At 38.0% G+C, this 25,914-nt stretch overlaps 2 protein-coding genes and 1 pseudogene across 2 annotated transcripts in view; 2 read left to right on the top strand and 1 right to left on the bottom strand.

The window, feature by feature from the left end:
* Nucleotides 1-25,213, top strand: LOC126617113 (beta-glucosidase 12-like; annotated as a pseudogene).
* LOC126614540 (uncharacterized) lies at nucleotides 5,768-7,543 on the top strand. The gene is made up of 2 exons (XM_050282204.1): nucleotides 5,768-7,080; nucleotides 7,407-7,543. The coding sequence occupies exons 1-2, from the start codon at nucleotides 5,997-5,999 to the stop codon at nucleotides 7,433-7,435; spliced, it is 1,113 nt and encodes a 370-aa protein (XP_050138161.1). The 5' UTR covers nucleotides 5,768-5,996; the 3' UTR covers nucleotides 7,436-7,543.
* The window catches only part of LOC126614534 (beta-glucosidase 12-like), a 22,670-nt gene continuing 21,907 nt past the window's right edge, over nucleotides 25,152-25,914 (bottom strand). Inside the window, exon 14 of the mRNA XM_050282198.1 lies at nucleotides 25,152-25,221. Within this exon, the coding sequence (XP_050138155.1) occupies nucleotides 25,214-25,221 (8 nt within the window). The 3' untranslated portion in view covers nucleotides 25,152-25,213. The remainder of the gene's footprint in view (nucleotides 25,222-25,914) is intronic.

Raw genomic sequence — 25,914 nt, forward strand, 5'->3', positions numbered from 1 at the left:
ATGAAGATCCCACAAAAAGTCATGCGTTATTTACCTTTGAAGCCTGGGTTGCAGCGGTTGTATATGTTTACGCATACTGCCACTGACATGAGATGGCATAACGAAAAGCGAGTAGATAACAATGTCCTAAGGCATCCTGTAGATGGTGAAGCATGGAAAGAGTTCGATCGAACGTTCCCTGGTTTTTTTGCTAATCCTCGGAACGTTAGATTGGGACTTGCCACTGACGAATTCAATCTGTTCGAGGTACCAACACCACAGTATCTGGCCGATTTTCGTATAATTTGCCACCATGGAAATGTATGAAACAAGAATACATGATGATGACTATTAATAACTGAGGATCCTGGTAGGTCAATCAATGTATACTTACGGCTGTTGGTGGATGAGCTAAAGGATTTATAGACACATGGTGTGCGCATATACGATAAGTGTATTGGCAAGGTTTTCACTTTGCGGGCAGCAGTGATGTGGAATGTGAATGATTTCACTGCATATGCAATGGTTTCTAGGTGGAGCACTAGGGGTTATATGGCAGGCTATGTATGCAAGGAAGATGTAACATCTAGTTGGCACACCGAAAAAGTTTGCTACCTTGGTCATCAAAGATGGTTACCATGAGACCACAAGTGGCGGGAAAAGGATAAAGAGTTTGACAGGGAAAAAGAGCATCAACTCAGACCTAGAGAATGGTCCGGTGATCAGATTTTGGAAAAGCTTAACTGGTTGGATTTTGCTCATTTCGGGATCAATGTCAATAGGACCAGACCTTCGACACTTATAAACTGGATGCACAAGTTGATAGGAGCATATTTATGCGACTTGATTAGCTTGTTTTCTTGCATTTATGTTGTTAGTTCATAGTTATTTTAGTATTTTAAGCTATTTTCGTGTGTTTGTAGGTCCAATGGGCTAAAGTTGCAAGAAAGTGTTTTTTGGGTGCATTTTGGAGCATTTTTGGGTTTGGAATGGATATCACATGCATGAAGCAAGGTGGATGGATGAAATTGAAGACCAAAAGAGGCTAGGATTATGCTGAAGTTATGAATAAATTAATTCAAGAAAAGGAAGTTAAAGATACACCCAAGAAAGAAGGAATGTTAGCCAAAGTTTCCTTGTTTTGTCTTAAACCTTTCCTAATCCTAAATCACCTATGTTCCAGCTGCAAAGGGGTGTTCTAAATACTTTAGGACACTTAATTACATGTTTTTAGAAGGACAATCCTTGCCACAAAGGATGCATCAACTTACCTTTCCCTTGCCTTTCCGTGCACATTATCCTTATCCCCTTCATTATCTCATTGCTGCGCCATTCCACCACCTTTCCACTTTCCTTCCCTTTTCCTTGTCACACAACCAACCTTTCACACTTTCCTTTGCCATGCACTCCACCCATGTTCCCTTGTTGCAGCAACCTTTCACTTTATGTCACAACAACCTTTCACTCTTTCCTTTGCCATATGTCTCCATCCTTGTCCCCTAACCTTTCACTTTGTGTCACAACAACCTTTCACACTTTCTTTTGTCGTACACTCCATCCATGTCCCCTTGCTGCATATCCTTTTTTCCCTTTCCCCCTAGTATCTACTGCACTCCTACTTAACCTCTGCCATGCTTTCTTCTATCTCTATTTAAAGTACTTTTTGCCGTACCATTTGGGGGGATTCATCAATCATCCACACCACCCTACATCCATTGTCTACCATTCATGCTTTTCAGCCATATTCCATCCATTAACACCAATCATTCTTCATCACAAATACACTCAGAAACACTCTTGGTCGCAACTTTCATCCATCAACACATCCCATTCTAAATACACAATCTTTCATACAATACACCATCCAAACCTTCACCCATCCCTTGTGCCGCAACAAAGAGAAGAATGAGGACCCTTGGAATGCTTGCTATTCAAGTTTTGATTGCTGGATCATTCTTAGGTGTAATCTATCTTTTGATTTCAATGTAAGGACCTTCTAGCTAGCTAATCACCCATACTTTTTCCCAAATTCGTCAAAAATCTGTCTTAAGTCTTTAGTTACTTATTTTACTTTAAATTCATCCAAAACCTAACCCCCCTTTACTTTATTGTATCAAATTAGTTAGAATCTGTCTTAGTTTGTGTTTTTAAGTGTTTTGAGTCAAGTTTAAATCAATTTTCGTCCAAATCACTCTATAGTGTCTAGTTTGAGTCTATTTGATTGTTTTGTGCTGTTTTGAGTTGTTTAGCTTGCTTTGAGTCATATAAGTCTAGTTAAGAGTTTTTGAGCCTAGTTTTGTGTTTTAAAGTCAGTTTTAAATAGATTAGCAATCCTTCCTAATTCTCGGTTCAGAACGATCCCTACTTACGTTTTTAATACAATTGTCAATAAGAGGGTTTAATTTGTGTGTCGAGTTAATTTTCACATCAAATTTTGGCGCCGTTGTCGGGGATTAGCAACTTTGCTAATCCTTTGTTGTTTCTTTTTGTTTATTTTCGTGTGTTATTGCTCCTAGTTTCTGACCTTGTTTTGTTTTATTGTTTTTAGGTACTCGTTTATGACTCGTAGTTCTCAACCTGTTCGTGAGCATATATTGGAGTTTGACGACGACTTTGAACGAACGTTGAGAAGAAAGAGGAGACATCCAGAACGAAGTCTACCTAGTTCTAGTTCTGAATCCGAATTTGAAGAAAAGAAAGAGGAGGAACAAGACATGTTTGCGAACAATCGAACAATCAAAGAGCTTTCAGCCTCAGGATTGGACAATGTCGTGCCCCTTTGCATTCAATACCCCGTGGCTGCCCAAGGAAAGACCGATGAGTTTGAGTTGAAGTCAAGCTTGCTGCATCATATTCCCAAATACCATGGGCTATCCATGGAAGATCCAAACAAGCATTTGAAGAAGTTTGAAGTGGTGTGCTCAAGCATGACACCCATCAACTTTATTCTTTTGACCGTTTATACTTGAAGGGCACATGTTAACATATTAAATTGGAGCCTTTACAAAAAGCACAATATAATGAGATACTCAATATTTAATTTTAAACTTTTTTCTTATTATGATATATATCCTTTTGTCATTTTAGGAAGATGTGGGGATTATAAAGGATATGGAGTTGGATGCTTACCGATTCTCTATTTCATGGTCCAGATTATTACCAAGTAAGTTGCTCCACATCCTCATATTTGGTTGGGACCAATGTCAATATATATTGTGCATAAGAATTATTTGTCCTACGAGAAAATTATTCTCTTTATGTACTTTTAACTAAATTAATGTGATCGAGTTATCTATTGTATAACCCTTATTTTTCTTGTTATTTTTGTTCTAATAAGATGGAACGTTAAGTAGTGGGGTTAACAGAAAAGGAATTGGTTATTACAACAATCTCATTGATGAACTCCTACGCAATGGTTACACTAGTAGAAAAACACGTTTGCGCGAGTAATCTTGCGCGACGGAGCAAATTTTGTCGCGCAAAGTATGTTTGCGCGACGCAAAACACAAAACGTCGCGCAAAGTCATTTTGTGCGACGACACTTTGCGCGACGTAGATTGGCGTCGCTCAAAATATCTTTGCGCGACGTAAAAACTTCAGCGTCGCTCAAAGTCATTTTGCGCGACGTTTTGTTCGTCGCGCAAGATCTTGGCGCCAAACAAACAATTTTTTGCCAACTTTGCGCGACGCAGGTGCACTTGCGTCGTGCAAAACAGCTTTGCGCGACGCAGTTGCACCTAAGTCGCGCAAAGTCTATTTTTTATTTTTTATTTTTTTTGGCCTTTTGTTTATGGGTACAAAATTAAATAATTAAAATCTACTTAGTAAATACATATACCATTGAATTTGATGGGAAACGCATTGTACGAAATTAGTTTCAACAATCCAACCGTCAAAAATCGCAAAGTCCTTTTGCTTTTCTTTTGGGGTTCTTGCATTGCCTTTTTCTTTTATGGTATTCAAGTGTAAATGTTTTAAATTGACGATCGAATTAGTTCATTGTATTCGTATAGGGTTAAAGAGTGTAGCGGTAAAAAATCATCAAAATCGAAGTTAAAATAACCATTAAATCGTGATTTTTTGTTTATAGCAGTCGAAAAGGTTTGTCCCGTTACTTGATCTCTGCATGTTTGTTTTTTACGATTTTTGGCGTATGCGATCTCGAAGCATATACAAACAAGTTTGACAGTTGGATAACTAGTTTCATACAATTCGTATCCCATAAAAACGTTAGATTCACTAACACTTGGAGTTTATTTATACTTTCATTAAATATAACATAAGATTTTGTGGTAGCCACTTGTGTAAATATTTTAAATTGACGATCGAATGAGGTTATTGTATTCATATAGGATCAAGGAGTGTAACTGTAAAAAATCATCAAAATCAGAGTTAAAATAACCGTTAAATTGTGCTTTGTCGTTTATAATCGTCGAAACGTTTTATTCTGTTACTTGATCTCTGCATGTTTATTAATACTTTCATCAACTATAACATAAGATTTTCTGGTATCCACTTGTGTAAATATTTTAAATTGACGATGGAATTACTTTAATGTATTCATATAGGATCAAGGAGTGTAGCTGTAAAAAATCATCAAAATTGGAGTTAAAATAACCGTTAAATCGTGATTTTTCGTTTATATCTGTTGAGAAGTTTTGTCTCGTTACTTGATCTCCGACTTTTTGCAATTTTTGGCATATGCGATTTTGAAGCATATACAAACAAGTTTGATGGTTGGATCTTTAAAACTAGTTTTATACAATGCGTATAACACTTAAGAAATTGAATGATATATATGTTTACTAAGTATATTTTAATTAATTTATTTTGTACTTATAACACTTAAGAAATTGAATGATATATGTAAACAAAATTATTGTGGGTTTTTGTTAGAAAAATATATTATTGTGGGGTTTATGTAAAAAAAATTTTGAATTTAAAAGAAGAAAAGTCACATTTTCAGTAATTTTTATAATAATTTAAAAAAAAAAAAACTAACTTGCGCGACGCCTTAATAGTATCGTCACGCAAAACCACTTTGCGCGACGTCAAATTGTATCCTTGCGTCGCGCTAGTTGTGATAATTTTGGCACTGCAATAGTGAAAAATAGGCGCTGTTTTTTCAATTTTTGTAGTTTGGACCCCAAATCTTGAACCCCTCTTTCTCTTCCCTCTCGCTCATCTCTCCCTCTCTCTTTCCCGTGAACCCCAAATCTTCCCTCTCGCTCATCCTCTACCTCTCTCTTTCCTCTTCACAATCTCGAATCCAACCACCATCGTTACTCTGTCGGTTGTCTCTCTCCCTTTTGTTCTAACGACGGGCCGCCACGCGAATCTCCAAGCCACAATTCAATGCTGAAACTTATCCCGCTGTAGAGCTCAGGGTGGCAATTTTGTAAATTACTTGCCCCAGGATGAGGCGATGGTGATTGGGCTCGGCGTCGACGAAGGCGGATTGAACGCCCTGGAGTTGCGGAGAGTGGTGGATCTTCTTAACCGAGAGCTTTCTGGCATGCTGAAGTTAAGCCTAAGGTTTCGGCGACAAGGTAAAATTACTGCTATGAATTTACATCTTGACTTGCAAAAGCTGGAAACTTCACACTGAATAATCAATTTCTTGATAATATTTTCACTGTTTTTATTGAATATTATTGAATATTCTTTAAACCCTAATAGCTGTAAAGCTGTGTTTAGCTAGGGTTTAGTGAGCTGTGTTATTCCCTCTTCGGTGTAAAGCTTGTTAATAAGCTGTAAAGCATGTGTTAGAGAGTGTAGAGGTCATCATACTCCATCATACTCTCATGCTTGCTTAGCTGACTTGCTTAGCTGCCATTGTCCCCTACTCTCCTCTCTCTTTCCCGATTATTCTTCTATTTATGCTTAATCTTGTAAACTGTTTGAAACAATGAAATATACATTAAGGTTTTCTATATGGTATCAGAGCAGTGATCCCTCGTGGACCTGCATCTGTGTTCTTCCGAAATCCTACCAAATTCAAACCAGTTAAAGCCATTATGGCAACATCATCAGAGAAAGTTTCAAAAAACGAAACTATGGATACCAACCCAATTCAACGTTTGAGCTCAGTGCTCCTAAACGAATTCAACTATCTGCCTTGGTCACGAGCTATTTCTCTCGCTCTTGGAGGACGTGGAAAGCTCCAGTTCATTCAAAAGGATGATATCATGCCCGAAACAACTTCACAAGATTATGCAGCATGGGTGTCCCAAGATCAACTTATCATGTCTTGGCTGTTGAATTCTATGGAACCAAAGATGGCTGAGATTTTCAGTTATTCAGTATCATCTCACCACCTTTGGATTTCTGTACGAGACATGTATGGAGATCTAAACAATGCTGCGCGAGTCTTCCAGCTGAAGAAAGATCTTACAGAATTACAACAGGGAAATATCTCTTTTGTTCAACATCTTGGCAACTTGAAGGCCAAATGGAATGAATTGGATCTCTACAGACCTCATACCATGGACACAACCATTCTTTTAAAGAGTGCTGAAGAAGACAAAGTGTTCCAGTTGCTTGCCAGCATCGGACCAGAATATGAGGACCTTAAAAGTCATCTCCTGATGACACCTGAACTTCCCACCTTCCAGATGGTCTGCAACGTTATTCAACGCGAAGAAATAAGGAAGAAGGTCATGAATGCAGTCGTTGTCGTTGGAGAATCAGATCTTAGGCCATCAGAAGCAAGAGCCTTCACCTCGTTCAGACCATACAAGGGAAAACGACCAGACTTAAAGTGTTCTCACTGTGTGAAAATAGGTCGTCCAGGCATTGGACACATAAAAGAAAAGTGCTGGATTCTTCATCCAGAACTTAAACCCAAGTTCAATGATGATGGAAGAGCACCAAGAAACCAAATGAAGCCTGCCTACACTCCTCAAGGAAACCTTGTTTGCGACAATGTCTCCAAAAATGTGATGAACTCTTCCTCTAGTCCCATTACTCTCATAAATGAATTTGCTAACTTCTTGCAACAGAAACAAGGGACAACAAATCATGAAAATCCTGCAGCCATGCTCGGCAAGTTTGCTGGCTTCCTCGAACAATCAAGCTCAATGTCACAAAATGATGTGCCAGGTATTGTTGCAACTATTTCCACTGCATTGGATCTTAGTAGTAGCCGTGGTTTTTGGATAGTCGACTCAGAAGCTTCTGATCACATGACTAACGATGCATCTTTACTAAATGATTTTCAAAACTTCTCCACTCCTTCTTTTGTCTCCGTAGCTAATGGCACCAAATTTAGTATAGTAGGCATAGGAAAACTCAAAATCTTCTCAAGTAAAAAGGAATCCCTTGTCATGCATGTCCTTTCCTTTCCTTTCAAGTTGTTGTCAGTAGGAAGAATAACACAATTGCTAAATTGTCTTGCAATTTTTTCCACTCACTGTGTGATTTTCCAGGACCGAGTTTCGAAGGAAACGATTGGTAAAGGTTTCTTCCTCAATGGACTGTACTATGTCAACTTCTCTTCAAGTTTTCCAAAAGGTTTCTACGTAAACTCAAACACAGTAAACAAGGAGCAGCTGTGGCACATGAGATTAGCTCATCCTTCTTCCCATGTTATGTCTTTTATTTTTCCTAGTTTCTCTAAAGAGATTTCAGATTGTGAAGTTTGTCAAAAATCTAAGTCCACCAGGTTACCCTTTCCCCATTCTCTCTCTAGAGCTACCAAAGTTTTTGAAATTGTCCATTCCGACATTTGGGGACCTGCAACCTTAGAGTCTTTTCATGGCTACAGATTCTTTATATCTTTCATTGATGATTTCTCTAGAACTACCTTTGTGTATTTACTTAAATTCAAGCACGAAGCTTTCCAGTGTTTCAAAAATTTTCATAACTTAGTTCAAAATCATTTTAACTCTAATATTGGCATCTTAAGGTCTGATAATGGCTCTGAGTATACTTCCAAAATCATGACAACTTACTTAAGTGAGCATGGAATCTTGCAACAAACTAGTTGTGTAGGAACACCACAACAAAATGGCATTTCAGAAAGGAAGAACTGAGATTTGCTTGAGAAAACACGGTCACTAATGTTACAAGCAAACCTTCCAAAGAAGTTCTGGTCTCAAGCTATACAAACCGCTGCATACATCATAAATCGACTTCCTAGCAGAATCTTGAAGTTTAAATCTCCTTGTCAAATTCTCAAGGGGAGAGATATTGACATAAGTCATCTCCGTGTGTTTGGATGTGTGTGCTATGTGCATATTCAAACTATTCACCGAGATAAACTTGATCCAAGGGCTATCAAGTGTGCATTCGTAGGCTACTCAACTTCCCAAAATGGATACAAATGCTATGATTTTAAAACCAGAAAGGTGTTTGTATCCAGGGATGTACGGTTTGATGAGACACACTTCTTCTTCAGAAGCATGATGATGAACCTCAAGGGGAGCTCTCATATGAAGTGTTTCCCACTCCTCTCGTCCTTTATGATCTAAGACTGTCAACACCGCACAATGAAGCAATTGAGATAGAGCTAGCTCATGAAAATATGGAAGCAAATAATGAAGAAGTCCTCCACGAAAGGAGAGAGCCCCTTGAACAACCTACTCCTCCACGGAGGAATCCTTCTCGAAACAGACAACCTCCAGCCAGGCTTGATGATTTTGAAATCTACATGCCTAGATATCCTATTGGACAAATGGTTTACCATAGCAAGACCTCCCCATCTCATGCAGCATTTGTCACTAAGTTATCTCAACACTCGGAGCCTCGATCCTTCGAAGAGGCAAACCAATCTCCTGTATGGAGATGTGCTATGCTTGAGGAACTGAAGGCACTCGAAGAAACTAAAACTTGGAGCATTATTTCTCTGCCAAAAGATCAACGTGTGGTTGGGGCAAGATGGATTTACAAGACAAAATTTAACTCAGATGGAACCATCCAGCGGCACAAGGCAAGGTTAGTTGCAAGGGGCTTCACGCAAACCTACGGGGTAGATTACAAAGAAACCTTTGCCCCGGTGGCAAAGATGAACACAGTTAGAGTTCTTCTTTCGGTGGCTATCAATTCACAATGGTCTCTACATCAAATGGATGTAAAAAACGCTTTTCTTCATGGAGAGTTGGAAGAAGAAGTGTACATGCGCCTACCACCTGGTCATGAACGAGAGAAGGAACAAGGAGTAGTATGCAAGCTTCACAAGGCCATTTATGGTCTCAAGCAATCTCCAAGGGCTTGGTACTCAAAACTAAGCTCTGTCCTTATGTCATCCGGTTTTAAACGAAGCAATGCAGATTCTTCAATGTTCACTAGGCTTGGCACACATGGAAGATTAGTGGTACTTGTTTATGTTGATGATCTCATTGTCACAGGAGATAATCCAGAAGAAATCAATGCTCTCAAAGCCACCTTACATTCAACATTCTCAATCAAAGATCTCGGCAGACTTAGATACTTTCTCAGAATCGAAATGGATCAATCTCCAACAGGGTTGTTTCTAAATCAACAAAAGTACGTTCTCGATCTTTTAGAAGAAGCCAATATGATGCATTGCAAACCTGCTAAAACACCTCTACCAACAAATTTCAAGCATGAAACCTCAGGCATCCAGCTTGAAAATGCATCGGAGTATCAAAGGTTGGTAGGAAAACTTATCTATTTGACTATAACTCGACCTAACATTGCTTATGCTGTTAGCTTTGTCAGCCAGTTCATGCATTCTCCCACATCTCATCATCTGCAACTAGTTAAAAGGATCCTTCGATACTTAAAAAGCTCAATGTCTACCGGGATTTTCATGCAAAACAACGGACACTTCACCATTGAAGGATACACAGACTCTGATTGGGCAGGCAACGTCCTTGATCGCAAGTCCACAACTGGTTACTGCACTCTTGTAGGTGGTAACCTCGTCACGTGGAAGAGCAAAAAGCAATCTGTTGTAGCTCGGTCCAGCGCAGAAGCTGAGTACCGTGCAATGGCATCTACTGCATGCGAACTAATTTGGCTAAAGAGTTTGCTACATGATCTTGACATCATCTCTTCCAAGCCAATTCTCCTCCACTGTGACAATCAAGCAGCGATGCATATTGCTGCCAACCCCGCCTTTCATGAACGAACAAAGCATATCGAGGTTGACTGTCATTTCGTCCGCAACCAAGTCCAATCCAAGCTGTTACAAACTGCATTTGTTCGCTCCAGTGATCAACTAGCCGATGTGTTCACCAAGCCCCTTCCTTCTTCTCAACTTGATCGTATCCTCTTCAAGCTTGGATCCAGAAAATCTCTCGATCCAGCTTGAGGGGGAGTATTGAATATTATTGAATATTCTTTAAACCCTAATAGCTGTAAAGCTGTGTTTAGCTAGGGTTTAGTGAGCTGTGTTATTCCCTCTTCGGTGTAAAGCTTGTTAATAAGCTGTAAAGCATGTGTTAGAGAGTGTAGAGGTCATCATACTCCATCATACTCTCATGCTTGCTTAGCTGACTTGCTTAGCTGCCATTGTCCCCTACTCTCCTCTCTCTTTCCTGATTATTCTTCTATTTATGCTTAATCTTGTAAACTGTTGGAAACAATGAAATATACATTAAGGTTTTCTATAGTTTTTGTGTTGCTGCCGCCCCATTCTTGTCAGTGGCTAGTGATAAATCGTTGCATGAATTTCTGGATAGTTTTCTACAGTTTAGGAGTAGGTGGTATGACTTCCCTCATCGTGGCACCAATGAATTGGTGGCGGGGACATCGTTGGGGAGTTCGAATTGAGCCACCGTGTGTTTATCACTACACCACGAACCCTCTTTAATAGGTAATAGCATTCATTTGTAGCATTTTTTTTCTTAAAAATGCTATCAAATAGTATTTTATGCCTTTAATAGCATTTTGATAGTGTTTGCATATTTTATGCCTATAATAGTATTCTTTTATATGGTTATTAGTAGTGAGTCAGTGACGTCCCCATTTAGATTTCTGGGTATTTACTTTGATGCAGAGGGGATGAAGGCATAAAGCTTGTAACAGAAGCAATATGCTATGTAAGAATTTTCAATGACTTGGGAATTGTAAGCAATGTTGATGGTTGTGTGATAACTAATTAAGGTTTGTTGTTTCAATGGGAAAAATAGAGTATTAATTTCGTATTGATACAAATTTTTTTGTACATTTTTGTTGGCTCAGGAGACACATGGAATGCCTGAGGAACCACTTGGTGCCCACCCCACGTACCTATGTCAGTGCAAAGGCTATAAGTTTTCCAAGAAGACTGGTAAGAAACAAGCTTCTTTCACTTAGCTTTCTAATCATTCAACTACAAATTGTCGCTTGTCTTGCATATCATAAACTTGGCATCATTCATCTTCTACTGTCATCCATGAGAAATTTCATGCCTCCATGAGTTGGTTTGCATTGCAGCTATTATGTGATGTGAGCACACCTGAGCACACATATATAGATAACTAGTTTTAGTCAATTTGCATGTCTAGTGAGTGAAACTGTTTTTAGAGGCATGTAATCACAAAAACCCGCTTCTTGTTCTAAATCCGCACATATGTTAGCATATCTATACAGTAGTTATAATAATGTATTAGGATTCTATGTGGTTCGTATTTTTTTGTTGGGTGACCTAGTGGCATATCTATTTTCAATCTCCGCTTCTTGTTCCAAATACCTCTTGGAATTTTACTCTGGTTGTTTCCTTTTTAATTCAGCTTCCGCTTAGCGATACATGTCTGCTTATGTTGATTATATATGTGGGTTTTGAATCAACATGTTAACTAATTGGGTAAGTTTTAAATCAACATGGTAGTTTTTCTTTCAAATGGTAGTTTCTCGATCAATTTACCAATACTTTCCTCATCCAAATGATTCAACAGATTGCTTCGTTAGCAATTCCAAGTCGGAACAGTCTTCTGGTTAAAGGTTTGAGACTCTAGACTCTGGCATTTTACTCTGTAAAAAGTATGAATTCAGGAGCATGGGTTTCTTTGCATTTTACACAGTTTTTGTAAAGCTTTTTAGATGACTTGATGTAGCTCTCATACTTGAACTTCAAAGTGATAAACCGTAAATCAGCGATAGTAAATCTTAATCTGTTACTGGCTAAAAAACGAAAAACCTTCAACCGAAAACTGCAAAAGATATTTAATTAACAATTATTTGCTGGACTAGGGAGGAAGGAAGGTTTAGGTGATTGAGGAAATTCGATATTGATTAAAGTGAATCTTGTTTGGAGGTTATTTGCTTAAATCATATATTTTTTTGTTTGAGGAAATTGGACATTTGGATGTGAATTGAGCATTGGATAGTGATCTGATATTGGTAGGGGTGATAAGAGTAATGAAGTCCAACATGTGTTTCTGTACATTTGGTTTTCCTGTGTCTTTACTTCATGGCGCAAGAATATATTCACTTTTATTGTTTCAAAACCCTAGCTGATGTGATTATAATTTCGGACCCTAGCTGATGTGATTATAAGAGTGATTGGAGATGTAAATGCTTGCAGATGGAAGGATAGTATGGTAAGAGTGATTGGCCGGCTGTAGAATATTAGGTTGTAAGTTGAATAATTTGTTCATGGTTTATGTCGTTGTCTGTTGGCAATTCATGTTAGGAAAAAGAAAAACACAGAGGTCTTTCATTTCACTTTCTCTTCCAAGAGTACATAAGCTTATTCTATCATTAATTTCGTGAGCGTGAGATGAAGGATTTAGCTTGCAAATAGCAAATTTAACTTGTTTTTCCTTAAAGGGTAAATGATCAAATTTAGCAAAAGCTATTACTTCATAATGCTGCAATTATTTCTTTGTAATGGCTCATGGATATGCAAAAGTAACTTTAATTTCCTCATGTTAGTTTTATTTTATTATTATTTTTATATTCATGTTATTTCTTTTTCAAGAAATGAATAGTTTGTAATGTTATATTTTTATGGTTCAAAAAGTGTATAGATGTCGCAGTTGATCACTCGTCGTTGGAGTGTGACCAATGTGCCTCCCGCATTATCAACATCTACTGCTCCACCTGTGAGTGCTCCATTGATTAGGGAGCCTACACCCCTTGCTGAGGCTACTTCTACGGTGTCTCAGGTGCCCGTCTCATTGACGTCATCAGTGTCTGTTGAGTCGCTCAGTGCACGGCGGCCTCACCGACGTCGTCGCGACCCGGAGCCTTCTAATCAGACTTCCTCGGCATCCAGAGTCGAATTTTTTATACAAATTTAAGCTTAGGGTTTTCACAATTTAAGTATTTTTGGCCAGCTAAAAAAAACACCAGGGGGCCTAGTCGAATGCTGAAGGAGTTACAGGGCGTACGTTAGACCAACTCCAAGATCAAGATTGCATATGACCCGTGACATTGTGGAGCGGCTACCTCACAGCAGCATAACGACGTTGCTAGTAGCTGTGGTGCTGTTATTCGAGATAATTGTCCTTTTTAGCGGGAGGGTGCAAGAACTTGTACAAGCCATACAGATGTCCGGCCTCCAAATCTCGCTACCAGCATCTTATCTTGCTCCACCTTCGACCTCAGAGCCACCTCGCCTTGTCGATACCCAGTAGCTTGATGTATTAAACCTAGTTCACTTGTAGTTTTTTTTTTCTTTTTGTTCGGACATCTTGTATGTACATTTTCATATATTTTATAATTAAATACTTTTGCTTGGTTAATTAATTATTCTTTAGAATTTAATTACAATATTTATCAAAAATTTAAAAAAAAAGTATTTTTCAGAAAAATTTAAAAAAATGAATATTTTTCACTAAAAAAAAAAAAAGAGTTTGCGCGACGCACGCCCTAGGATGTGCGTCGCGCAAAGTGTCTTTGCGCGACGCATATTATTTCTTCGTCGCGCAAACTGATGTGAAATATATAAGCACTCAAATTAAACCCTCTTTTTATCAATTGTAGCAATGTATGTAAGTAGGGATCGTTCTAGACCGGGGATTAGGAGGGATTGCAAAATCACTTGGAATTGACTCAAATACGTAAAAACAAGTTTAAAAATACTAAACTAGACTCAAAGAATGCAAAACTAAACCTTAAAACACCAAAACAAACCAAAAGACTCAAAACAGCCCCAAAACACTCAAAACTGCCTTAAAAACACAATCTGGGCAGTTTTGGACACTAAGCACCAAATTGGACGAATTTGGGTTTTAACTTGAATCAAAACACTTAAAAACACAAAGTAAAACACTTACTAACTAATTTGACACTTTAAAACAAAGGGGGATTGGTTTTGGACGAATTTAAAAACAAAACAAACTTTGTAAATTAGAACAGATTGTAAAAACGAAATTGATTTAAATGGGTGGATGGAAGGCTAGCTAAGGGGTTCATCTCCACACATGTTATACTTGCATATAAAACGATTTCCAATTGCTTTTCAATAAACCATGAACTCTCAACGCCCCAAGTTAATTAGGTCCGCTTAAATTAACCTTCAGATTTTCCTAACGTTATTGAATTGGATGATTGCATACGACAACCCAAAACATTCCCCACAAGTCCCCTACATGATTGCATAATAGAGATACAAGCAAGAATCATTAAGTTCTATGAAAACCATAAGCATTGACGAAGCACTTGTTACTATGAGTGCATGAAACTTATGCCAAGAATTTACTTAACGCGATTGAGATCATCAACCTTTACTACTTGTGAATATAAGTCCATAACGATTAGGTGAAATTTCCTTATATCCTAGCATTCAATTTATGCATGATAATTAAGCGTGCACTCTCAACCAACACACACAAATCAATGTAATTTACGTAGATAAGTAAATTGAATTCACAACTTATGAAACGCAATTAGACGTAATCAAATCATAACGCAAGCATAAACATGTATTTCGAATCCCCCCCTAGCCAAGGGGGGGTTTAGTTCCTCATACGCACAAAACAAAGAGTAATAAGTTTAAACATTGAAATTAAAGGAAAGGAAACACCTAGAAATTCCAACGGCGTGAACTTGAATTGCATGAACTTCCAAGCTTCCTTCTCCTCCTCCTTGGTGCGGCAAAGGACTTTGGACAGGTTCTTTGGGGTTATGGATGGTGGAGAAGGGTTATGGATGGATGTAGTAGTGTTTAGGGGAAGGGGATGGTGCGGCAAAGGTGTGGAGAAGTATTTGGACGAATTTGTAGAGTGAATGAATTTGTATGAGAGGTGGTGCCTTAAAGGGTGCAGCAATGAGTTGTATATATAGGCAGAAAATCCCTCTCCTAGGTAGCAAAGGACAAGGTTTAAAAGACCTAAACTGCATAGGATAATAACATACAATCCTACTAGGAAAACAAGTCAAAAACCCAAAAGGAATGGGAGATAAGGTGCAGCACAAAGAGTGTGAAATGATAAGGCTTCTAGAAACCAAAATCCCAAGGGAAATAGGGTAGAAAATTCGGCACAAAGGCTAGGGTTCTAGAAGATAATGCAAGGCATATTTTTAGGGGCTTCTAGAAAGGTTCTAGGCGCCATTTATGTAGGATAAGATTAGGTCTTCTAGAAATCCCATTTTAAGCATCTTAATCTAGTTAGAAACCCTCCTAAGTGGCTAGAATGTGGATAGTTTAGGATTAGGATAAGATAGGATAGGATAAGGTTGGTTTGGATAAGATAAGCTAAGATAAGGTTATGGATGAGGTTTTGGATAAGGTTCCTTATCTTGAGCTGATTTTTGACTTTAACTCTTCTTCTTCACATAGGAACCCTTGCTTGAGTAGGAAACTTCATTCGTCTAGGAATCCATCTTCAATTAGGACTCCTACATTGATTAGGAATCCTTCTTCATTTAGGAATCCTTCGTTTAAGCCCTTTCCTACTTCAACTAGGAAACTTTGTATCTTCAATTCTTCAACTTTGAAATGCCTTCCTAGCTTCATCAATCCTTCAAATTCGTCCACCCCTTGTGCTTCGTATGCATGAACTCCATTTTAGCCCACTTTTGCTTCAAAAGGCTCCAAAATGCATCCTTTGTCCTTAGAACCTGAAAACACATAAAACTAGCTTAAAAGACTACTTTACTAAGGAAAAACACTATAAATGCACAAGAACAAGATAAACTAAGGCGCATAAATATGCTCCTATCAAATTCCCCCACACTTAACTTTTGCTAGTCCTCGAGCAAAACAAAACAAAACAAAGTAAACAAAACGAAATAAAACAAGTAAAACACAACCTAAACCTTCCAACAATCGCCTCAGGGATTTCCAATGCACATGACATGTTAAAAATCATCTTTCCCACAGATTTTAGCCATCCTTACACTTAAGCACATATTTAATCATAGTCACTACTCATTAGTTCACAAATAACCAATTAAAACATGATTTTGAATGTAGTAACATGCCTTAGAGAATCCCTCAATTCCTTACTAGATATTCACTCTATTTTCACTCAGATTTTCTGACTACACACCCTATACTAGTCATATGTGAGAAGATAGATGTGAATATGAAAACGAATGCTCACATATATGTATAACAAAGAAGCACTTTTCGGAGTTAATAACATATTTATAAATATGATCTCATGAATGGAATGCTACTACTTAGATGCGAGAATCAATGACACCATAGGCTCAAACCAATTTCAAACTCCACAAATTGAAATACACAACACTCAAGATTAAAGTCAAGGGTTGTAACGGGGCTTAAGGTATTGGCTAACAAAAACGGATATGGAAAACAAACGTTCTTTAAAACAGTAGTAAGCAAAGTATGGAAATCGAAACTTAGAATTCTCTTTAGTATGCCGAAATCAATTTCACAACAGAAGGGGGGACTCAAACAATCAATTAGGGCCGAATGCAACTCTTTGGACCCTTTCTTCAACAAACAACACTTTGGACTCTTTTTCACATGCCTTTCAACTATTTTGCATGTTTTTCACAACTTTTTCTTTTTTTCTTTTCTTTTTCACGAAATTTTTTTTTTCTTTTCTTTTTCGTGCCTCATTCAAGACTTTGGCACACCCACAACAAAACTCACTTCCCCCACACTTGTTTTCTGCCTACTATGATAAAAAGGAATTCATTTTGAGTCATTCTTACTACGTTTTAAGAACAAGGGTGTGGATGGTCCTAATCTAGGCTTGGTGAGGATAATGTGGTTAACAAAGAAGATAGGCTAAACAAGGCTCAACGGGGTTAAAACCTACAAAACATAATGGAATAGGGATACACGGCTTTTGGGCTATGGTGGACACTACACAACTTAATCTTGAATATGTGTTATGCAAATCAATGACATGTTTTGAATGACATGGGCATGAGTTCTAGTGTTTGGTTCTAAGTGATGAAACGCCTTCTAAGTAGCAACCAAGCAAAGAATAATGAGATCATGCAACGACTTTAGAAAACAAAGAATGCACAGATTTTAACTCTCCAAATAAACGTTTAGGCTCAAGTCTCACAAGGTTGTAGCGTTAGTTTGAGTTACTTCCTTCAAGCATGTTACAAAAACGGATTTTTTCTTTATGATTACATGTGAAGTCATAAGTTATAACCACAACCAAGCATAAACCAAAGAGTAAATCAAACTTTTATCCATGTTTATAACTCTCTTTAACCGTCATGCAATTACAAACCGAATCCTCATCATTGTGTTGGAAGGTACCCTAAGACACAAACAAACACATAAAAACGACTCTTTTTGATTTTTTAAAACAAATTTTTCAAATTTTTATGGAATTTTCGGATTTTTGACTCAACACACACTAAAACACACCAAAATAGCTTAAAAAGGCTTAAAAACCGCAAGAAACAACATTTGAAATCATGAGTGAGAAACCCCTACGAATTTGCAAGAAAACACTTTGACACTTTGGTTACCCCCCCACACTTAAATCAAACATTGTCCTCAATGTTTCAAGCATAAACTAACACAAATAACAAATAAACAAGAAAACAGCAACTAACACACTAATCATGGCAGAAACGAAATAAACAACAAAGAGAAAAGTTGAGGAACGCAAATCTGGAATTGGAGTGCTTTCTCGGTCTTCCTTTGTTGAATGCATGGGTTGCCTCCCAAGTAGCGCTTTCTTTAACGTCTTGCAGCCGGACGATGCTCCATTGAAGGTTTATGGAACCCCACGGCATGGAGGGGTTTTTCCACCACCTATCCTACGAAATACTTCATTCTTTGGGTCCTTGAATGGGATGGGATAATGATCCTTTCTTATTGTCATGTTTTGCTTCTCTAAATCAACACGAACTCTCCCACCACGTTGTCTTCGATTAGGTACCTGCACCATACAAGGTAACAACCTATTAGTTGAAATGGGAATCGAAATTGGAATAGGTGGCTTACCTTTGTACGGCAAAGAAGTGGTAGCACTATGGATAGATGCACAAGGGGTGCACTCGGCCAGATTTGGTGATTTCAAGGTTGGGGCCGTGCACTCTTTGTTGTTCACTCCAATTCCTTCCTCGATGGTGGGTTGTGGTACATTCTTCTTGACTAGTGTTGAACATTCTTGCCCTATATTTTCAATTACATTAATAGCACAACAAGAACGAACATCATTAGTACTCTCTACCGATTCAGAAACCTTAAAGTTAATCATATCACCACCAAAGGCCATAGTTACTGCTCCCTTGGCCACGTCAATCTTGGTTTGAGCCGTTTTCATGAATGGTCGTCCAAGCAAGAGTGGTGATGGTGGAGAGTGGGTTGAGTCCTCCATATCAAGCACATAGAAATCTGCAGGAAAAATCAAATGGTCTACCTGCACCAAAACATCTTCCAACACTCTTTTGGGATATGCATTAGATCGATCGGCTAATTGAATAATAACACCATCATTTTTAAGCTTTCCTAGATTCATAGATGCATAAACAGAATATGGCATGACATTTATAGATGCACCTAAATCTAACATAGCATGATCAAACCTCGTATTGCCAATAACACAAGGGATAGTGAAACTACCTGGATCTTTGCATTTAGGTGGTAACTTTCTTTGCAACAATGCCGATACATTCTCACTTACGTGTACCACCTCTTTCTCCCGAATCCGTTTCCTTGTCGTACAAAGCTTCTTCAAAAACTTGGCATACTTCGGGATTTGCTTTATAGCATCGAGGAGAGGGATATTGACATGCACCTTTCTAAACGTCTCAAGAACGTCTTTTTCCTCTTCTTCGTTCTTGGCTTGCAAAAATCTGCTAGGAAAGGGTACATCCGGAGGAATAACATTAGAATTAACTTGAATTATACCTTCCTTACCCTTATTGGCCGAATTGGATGGCATGGGTGGTTGCGGCAAGGATTGCTCAATCCTTGCCATGGCTTTTGCTTTCTCCTCCTCTTCTATTTGCAACTTCTGGTCCTCCTTGAGAGCAGATTTGGATGGTTTTGGCTCGGTTCTTACTTCTTTTCCGCTCCTTAGCATGATGGCCTTGGCAGTTTCGACTCCTCCCCTCGGATTGACAACAGTTGAACTTGGCAACTTGCCTTGCTCTCGAAATTGGCCCATGAACTCCGCAATCTGCCCTACTTGCTTCTCTAACTCATCCATCCTTTTGTCTCTATTTTGCATACCCTGCGCCATAGAAGTTAGTAATTGAAAAATCTGATCATTATCAATGGACGAACCTGAATTGGTTTGGGTGGGTTGTGCTTGAGGTTGTGTGGTTGCAAACGGCTTTTGATAGAAACCCGGGGGTTGTTGCCTAAATGTGCTTTGTTGTTGGCCTTGTTGGGGTTCTTGCCATTTGAAATTTGGATGATCTCTCCAACCGGGATTGTAGGTATTAGAGAAGGGGTCATTCCTCGGTTGGTATTGGTTGCCAAATCCCACGGCATTGAGGGTCTCCCACCCTCCATTTTCTATCAATTGTGGGCACTTGTCCGTAAGGTGTCCGTGCGTGGAGCATATGCCACAAACTGCCACGTTTTGCACTTTTGGACTTTCCACCACCTGAGAAAGCAAAGTAGTAAGGTTAGCCATTTGATTTTGAAGTTCGGTTATGGCACTTACCTCATTGATTTGGTGTTGCCGTGGGTTGCTCCTTTGTCCAACGCCTTCGTATTGTTGGGCATTCAACGCACGATTGGCAATCAATATCTTTGCAGCCGTAGGGGTCTTGTCCACCAATGCTCCTCCGGCTGAGGCATCTAGCATTTGACGTTCAATTGGTAGAAGTCCCTCGTAGAAGTATTGTAGAAGTAGTTCCTCCTTCATTTGATGCTGTGGACATGAAGCAAGAAGAGATTTAAAACGTTCATAATATGTAGGAAACGACTCACCTTCATCTTGTTGAATTCCACTTATCCTTTTTCGTAGGAGGATGACTCGAGAAGTTGGGAAAAACTTCTCCAAGTACGCTCGTTTCATGCTCTCCCATGATGTGACGGTTCCGGGAGCCAATTCGTACAACCAATCTTTTGCCTTCTCTTGGAGAGAAAAGGGGAAGGCCTTCATCTTCAAAATGCTCTCATCCACGTTCACCGGAGTCATGCTTGAGCAAACGACTTCAAACTCCTTCAAATGCTTGTTCGGATCTTCCATGGACAACCCATGGTACTTCGGAATGTGATGTAACAAGCTTGACTTCAATTCGAACTCGGCAGTTTTGTTCGGAGCTGCCCTAGGGTATTGGATACATAGAGGTGCGGCATTATCCAATCCCGAAGCGGAAAGCTCCTTGATCGTTCGGTTGTCCACTGCCATGTCTTCCACTTCCTCTTCAAATTCAGAAACGGACTCGGAACTTGCACTTGATTTACTAGGTTCCGGGTTCTTCCTCTTCCGTCTCAACTCACGCTCAAAATCGTCGTCAAAGTCTAAAATATGTTCGTGAACCGGATTAGAACTCCGAGTCATAAACAAGTACCTAAAACAAGAAACAAAATAACATAAGAATCTGATCTACTAAGAAAAACGAAAATAACAATCCAAGGGATTAGCAAAGTTGCTAATCCCCGGCAACGGCGCCAAAATTTGATGTGAAATATATAAGCACTCAAATTAAACCCTCTTTTTATCAATTGTAGCAATGTATGTAAGTAGGGATCGTTCTAGACCGGGGATTAGGAGGGATTGCAAAATCACTTGGAATTGACTCAAATACGTAAAAACAAGTTTAAAAATACTAAACTAGACTCAAAGAATGCAAAACTAAACCTTAAAACACCAAAACAAACCAAAAGACTCAAAACAGCCCCAAAACACTCAAAACTGCCTTAAAAACACAATCTGTGCAGTTTTGGACACTAAGCACCAAATTGGACGAATTTGGGTTTTAACTTGAATCAAAACACTTAAAAACACAAAGTAAAACACTTACTAACTAATTTGACACTTTAAAACAAAGGGGGATTGGTTTTGGACGAATTTAAAAACAAAACAAACTTTGTAAATTAGAACAGATTGTAAAAACGAAATTGATTTAAATGGGTGGATGGAAGGCTAGCTAAGGGGTTCATCTCCACACATGTTATACTTGCATATAAAACGATTTCCAATTGCTTTTCAATAAACCATGAACTCTCAACGCCCCAAGTTAATTAGGTCCGCTTAAATTAAACTTCAGATTTTCCTAACGTTATTGAATTGGATGATTGCATACGACAACCCAAAACATTCCCCACAAGTCCCCTACATGATTGCATAATAGAGATACAAGCAAGAATCATTAAGTTCTATGAAAACCATAAGCATTGACGAAGCACTTGTTACTATGAGTGCATGAAACTTATGCCAAGAATTTACTTAACGCGATTGAGATCATCAACCTTTACTACTTGTGAATATAAGTCCATAACGATTAGGTGAAATTTCCTTATATCCTAGCATTCAATTTATGCATGATAATTAAGCGTGCACTCTCAACCAACACACACAAATCAATGTAATTTACGTAGATAAGTAAATTGAATTCACAACTTATGAAACGCAATTAGACGTAATCAAATCATAACGCAAGCATAAACATGTATTTCGAATCCCCCCCTAGCCAAGGGGGGGTTTAGTTCCTCATACGCACAAAACAAAGAGTAATAAGTTTAAACATTGAAATTAAAGGAAAGGAAACACCTAGAAATTCCAACGGCGTGAACTTGAATTGCATGAACTTCCAAGCTTCCTTCTCCTCCTCCTTGGTGCGGCAAAGGACTTTGGACAGGTTCTTTGGGGTTATGGATGGTGGAGAAGGGTTATGGATGGATGTAGTAGTGTTTAGGGGAAGGGGATGGTGCGGCAAAGGTGTGGAGAAGTATTTGGACGAATTTGTAGAGTGAATGAATTTGTATGAGAGGTGGTGCCTTAAAGGGTGCAGCAATGAGTTGTATATATAGGCAGAAAATCCCTCTCCTAGGTAGCAAAGGACAAGGTTTAAAAGACCTAAACTGCATAGGATAATAACATACAATCCTACTAGGAAAACAAGTCAAAAACCCAAAAGGAATGGGAGATAAGGTGCAGCACAAAGAGTGTGAAATGATAAGGCTTCTAGAAACCAAAATCCCAAGGGAAATAGGGTAGAAAATTCGGCACAAAGGCTAGGGTTCTAGAAGATAATGCAAGGCATATTTTTAGGGGCTTCTAGAAAGGTTCTAGGCGCCATTTATGTAGGATAAGATTAGGTCTTCTAGAAATCCCATTTTAAGCATCTTAATCTAGTTAGAAACCCTCCTAAGTGGCTAGAATGTGGATAGTTTAGGATTAGGATAAGATAGGATAGGATAAGGTTGGTTTGGATAAGATAAGCTAAGATAAGGTTATGGATGAGGTTTTGGATAAGGTTCCTTATCTTGAGCTGATTTTTGACTTTAACTCTTCTTCTTCACATAGGAACCCTTGCTTGAGTAGGAAACTTCATTCGTCTAGGAATCCATCTTCAATTAGGACTCCTACATTGATTAGGAATCCTTCTTCATTTAGGAATCCTTCGTTTAAGCCCTTTCCTACTTCAACTAGGAAACTTTGTATCTTCAATTCTTCAACTTTGAAATGCCTTCCTAGCTTCATCAATCCTTCAAATTCGTCCACCCCTTGTGCTTCGTATGCATGAACTCCATTTTAGCCCACTTTTGCTTCAAAAGGCTCCAAAATGCATCATTTGTCCTTAGAACCTGAAAACACATAAAACTAGCTTAAAAGACTACTTTACTAAGGAAAAACACTATAAATGCACAAGAACAAGATAAACTAAGGCGCATAAATATGCTCCTATCACAAACCCTAGCGTCACTGCCTTGGCGCGATAGTTAGCGCGCGACGAAGGTTGCATCGCGCAAACCCTTGCGCAACGATTTTTGACCTTGCACGACGAATATACGTACGTCGCGCAAAGTGTTTTTTTTTACTAGTGTTAATCATCCTACCTTAAACAATAATTACATGAATTTTTAGAACACCATTCAATCAGACTTTTAATTTGATTTTACTGATCATGTATATATAGGATTAAAGCCATTTGTGACACTCTTTCATGGGGATGTTCCCCAAGCTTTAGAAGATGAATATGGTGGTTTCTTAAGCCCTCGTATTGTGTAAGTGAACAAAATTTATTCTCTCAGTGATAATTTGATAAAATGCATACTGATATTCGTAACATAAATGTGTATCTACAGCAATCATTTTAAAGACTATGCGGAACTTTGTTATAAGGAATTTGGTGATCGAGTCAAGCACTGGTTCACGGAAAATGAGCCATATACTTTTAGTTACATGGGTTATGCTGTTGGGACTCAAGTACCGGGATGCTGCTCTTCTTGGCAAAACCTAAACTGCACCGGTGGAGATTCAGCCATTGAACCATACTTGGTGGCACACCACCTTCTTCTTGCTCATGGAGCAGCTGTAGAATTGTACAAGAATAAATATCAGGTTCAATAACTTTTGTTCTTTTTTTTTTTGGGTCAATGGCTTCGGATTCATTGGTGTCAAACTGATTTGAGTCTGCTTCGGATTCAAAGCAAGATAAAGATGCTGCCTTACGATCTTTGGATTTTATGTTTGCATGGCAAGTGTCTTATTAAATTATATATCAACCCAATTACATGTTTACTTATGAATTGAAACATTGATACTACCTAGCTAGCAGTACTCTTTATATATAATAATATAATTAGGCTAATATCCGGAATTGTCATGTTTTGTAGGTTTTTGGACCCATTAACAAGTGGTGACTATCCACACACCATGCGACCAATTGTTGGGAAAAGATTGCCCAGATTCACAAAAGAACAATCCAAGTTGCTAAACGGATTATTTGATTTTCTTGGAATAAATTGTTATACTGCTAGATACACAAGTAGTGCACCCAAGAACAATTCACTACCGGCAAGCTACGTAACAGATTCTCGAGCTGATCTTACAAGTGAGTGCAAAAGGAAACTTAGTTTGAATAGCTTATGTTCTTTGTACTTCTTTGCCTAGTTTAACTTCTTAATTACTTTAATTATATTCTAGTATTTGCACCAATTGTATTCTAAGGTTTGTAAATATTGTGGCAGCTGAGCTTAATGGAGTACTCATTGGTCCACAGGTAAATATCAAATTTATCATTTTGAGCTATTTGCATTTGGAGGAGTAGTTTTTTTTTTCCCCAACATTTACGTATTATCTTCAAATGGTGTTGCAGGCTGCGTCAGATTGGTTATATGTATATCCAAAAGGAATTCATGATCTTGTGCTTTACACAAAGGAAAAATATAATGATCCACTCATTTATATTACTGAGAATGGTATGTAATACAAACTTTTAAGCCTTGATTAATTGCAAAAGTTTCACATATTTATAGTGGTGTAAATGAAACTACACGTTTTCTTTTAGTTTTAGAGGAAGAAACTAAATTTAATTTTTTTTGTGTAATAATATGTACATAGGTGTATTAGAGTTGAATAATCCAGAACTATCACTTGAAGAGGCCCTTCATGATACCAGTAGAATTGACTACTACTATTGTCACCTGTGTTACCTTTAAGCGGCGATCAAGTAAGTAGTTATTAACAAAATGATTAAGGCAATATACTGCCTAGCCTTCTTATGTTATGGTTATTTAATCATTATATTGACCTAACCCATTTGTACATTTGTGTGTGTGTGTGCAGAAATGGCGCGAAAGTGAAGGGATACTTTGCATGGACATTGTTAGACAACTTTTAATGGACTTCTGGATACACTGTCCAATTTGGTTTAAACTACGTGGATTATAAAGATGGGCTGAAAAGATACCCAAAACTCTCAACACATTGGTTCAAAAATTTGCTTAAGAAGAATAAATTCAAAGAAAGCTACAATTCATTATAAACATTTAAGTGGATAATTTTTTTTTATGTATTTATATTTCAATTCCTTATGCATTTGTATTTCCTTGCAATAATGTAAACATTCTTTGAGATTCAATAATTCAATAAAAAGCTATAAGTGCTATGAATGCTACAATAAAACCTCTCTCTATAAACGAATAACTTATTTGTAGTTGTAAAAAGTTTTGGTCTGTTTGGGTTTAGGAATAAATTTCACACTGTAATAAGTTATCATTTTAATAGGTCCTGTTGTAAGGAAACTCAGTTTGACATAGTAGTAATTGTTAATAGGGAACTTTAACGAAAAACTCCTGGTACTGTTCACTTTAATAAAAAAACCACAATTTTACACTAAAAAGTCAATCTTGGTACTATTCACTTTATCTTTATTTTGTCGTTATCGTTAAAGCTCAAAGTTTTCAAGCTCTTTTTATTAGTTTTCCTTTGTTAATAAGGACAATAATAAGCTACGCCACAAATAAAATTTTAAGATGGAAGAATTTTATTTTATTTATTTATTATTTTTTTGGAGATAATACTACAGCTTTGAGTTTGCAGGTACGTATGTAAAACCTTGTCAATATATTCTTGTTGAAGTCAAAATATTTCTAACTCCTCAGGAGAATCATCTTTCCCTTCTTGCCTAATTGTATTAATGATTATTTTTTCAATTAAAGCGTACTCAACTTTTTACACAATTGAACAC

This window comes from Malus sylvestris, chromosome 3 (assembly GCF_916048215.2).
Source record: "Malus sylvestris chromosome 3, drMalSylv7.2, whole genome shotgun sequence".
Lineage (NCBI taxonomy): Eukaryota > Viridiplantae > Streptophyta > Magnoliopsida > Rosales > Rosaceae > Malus > Malus sylvestris.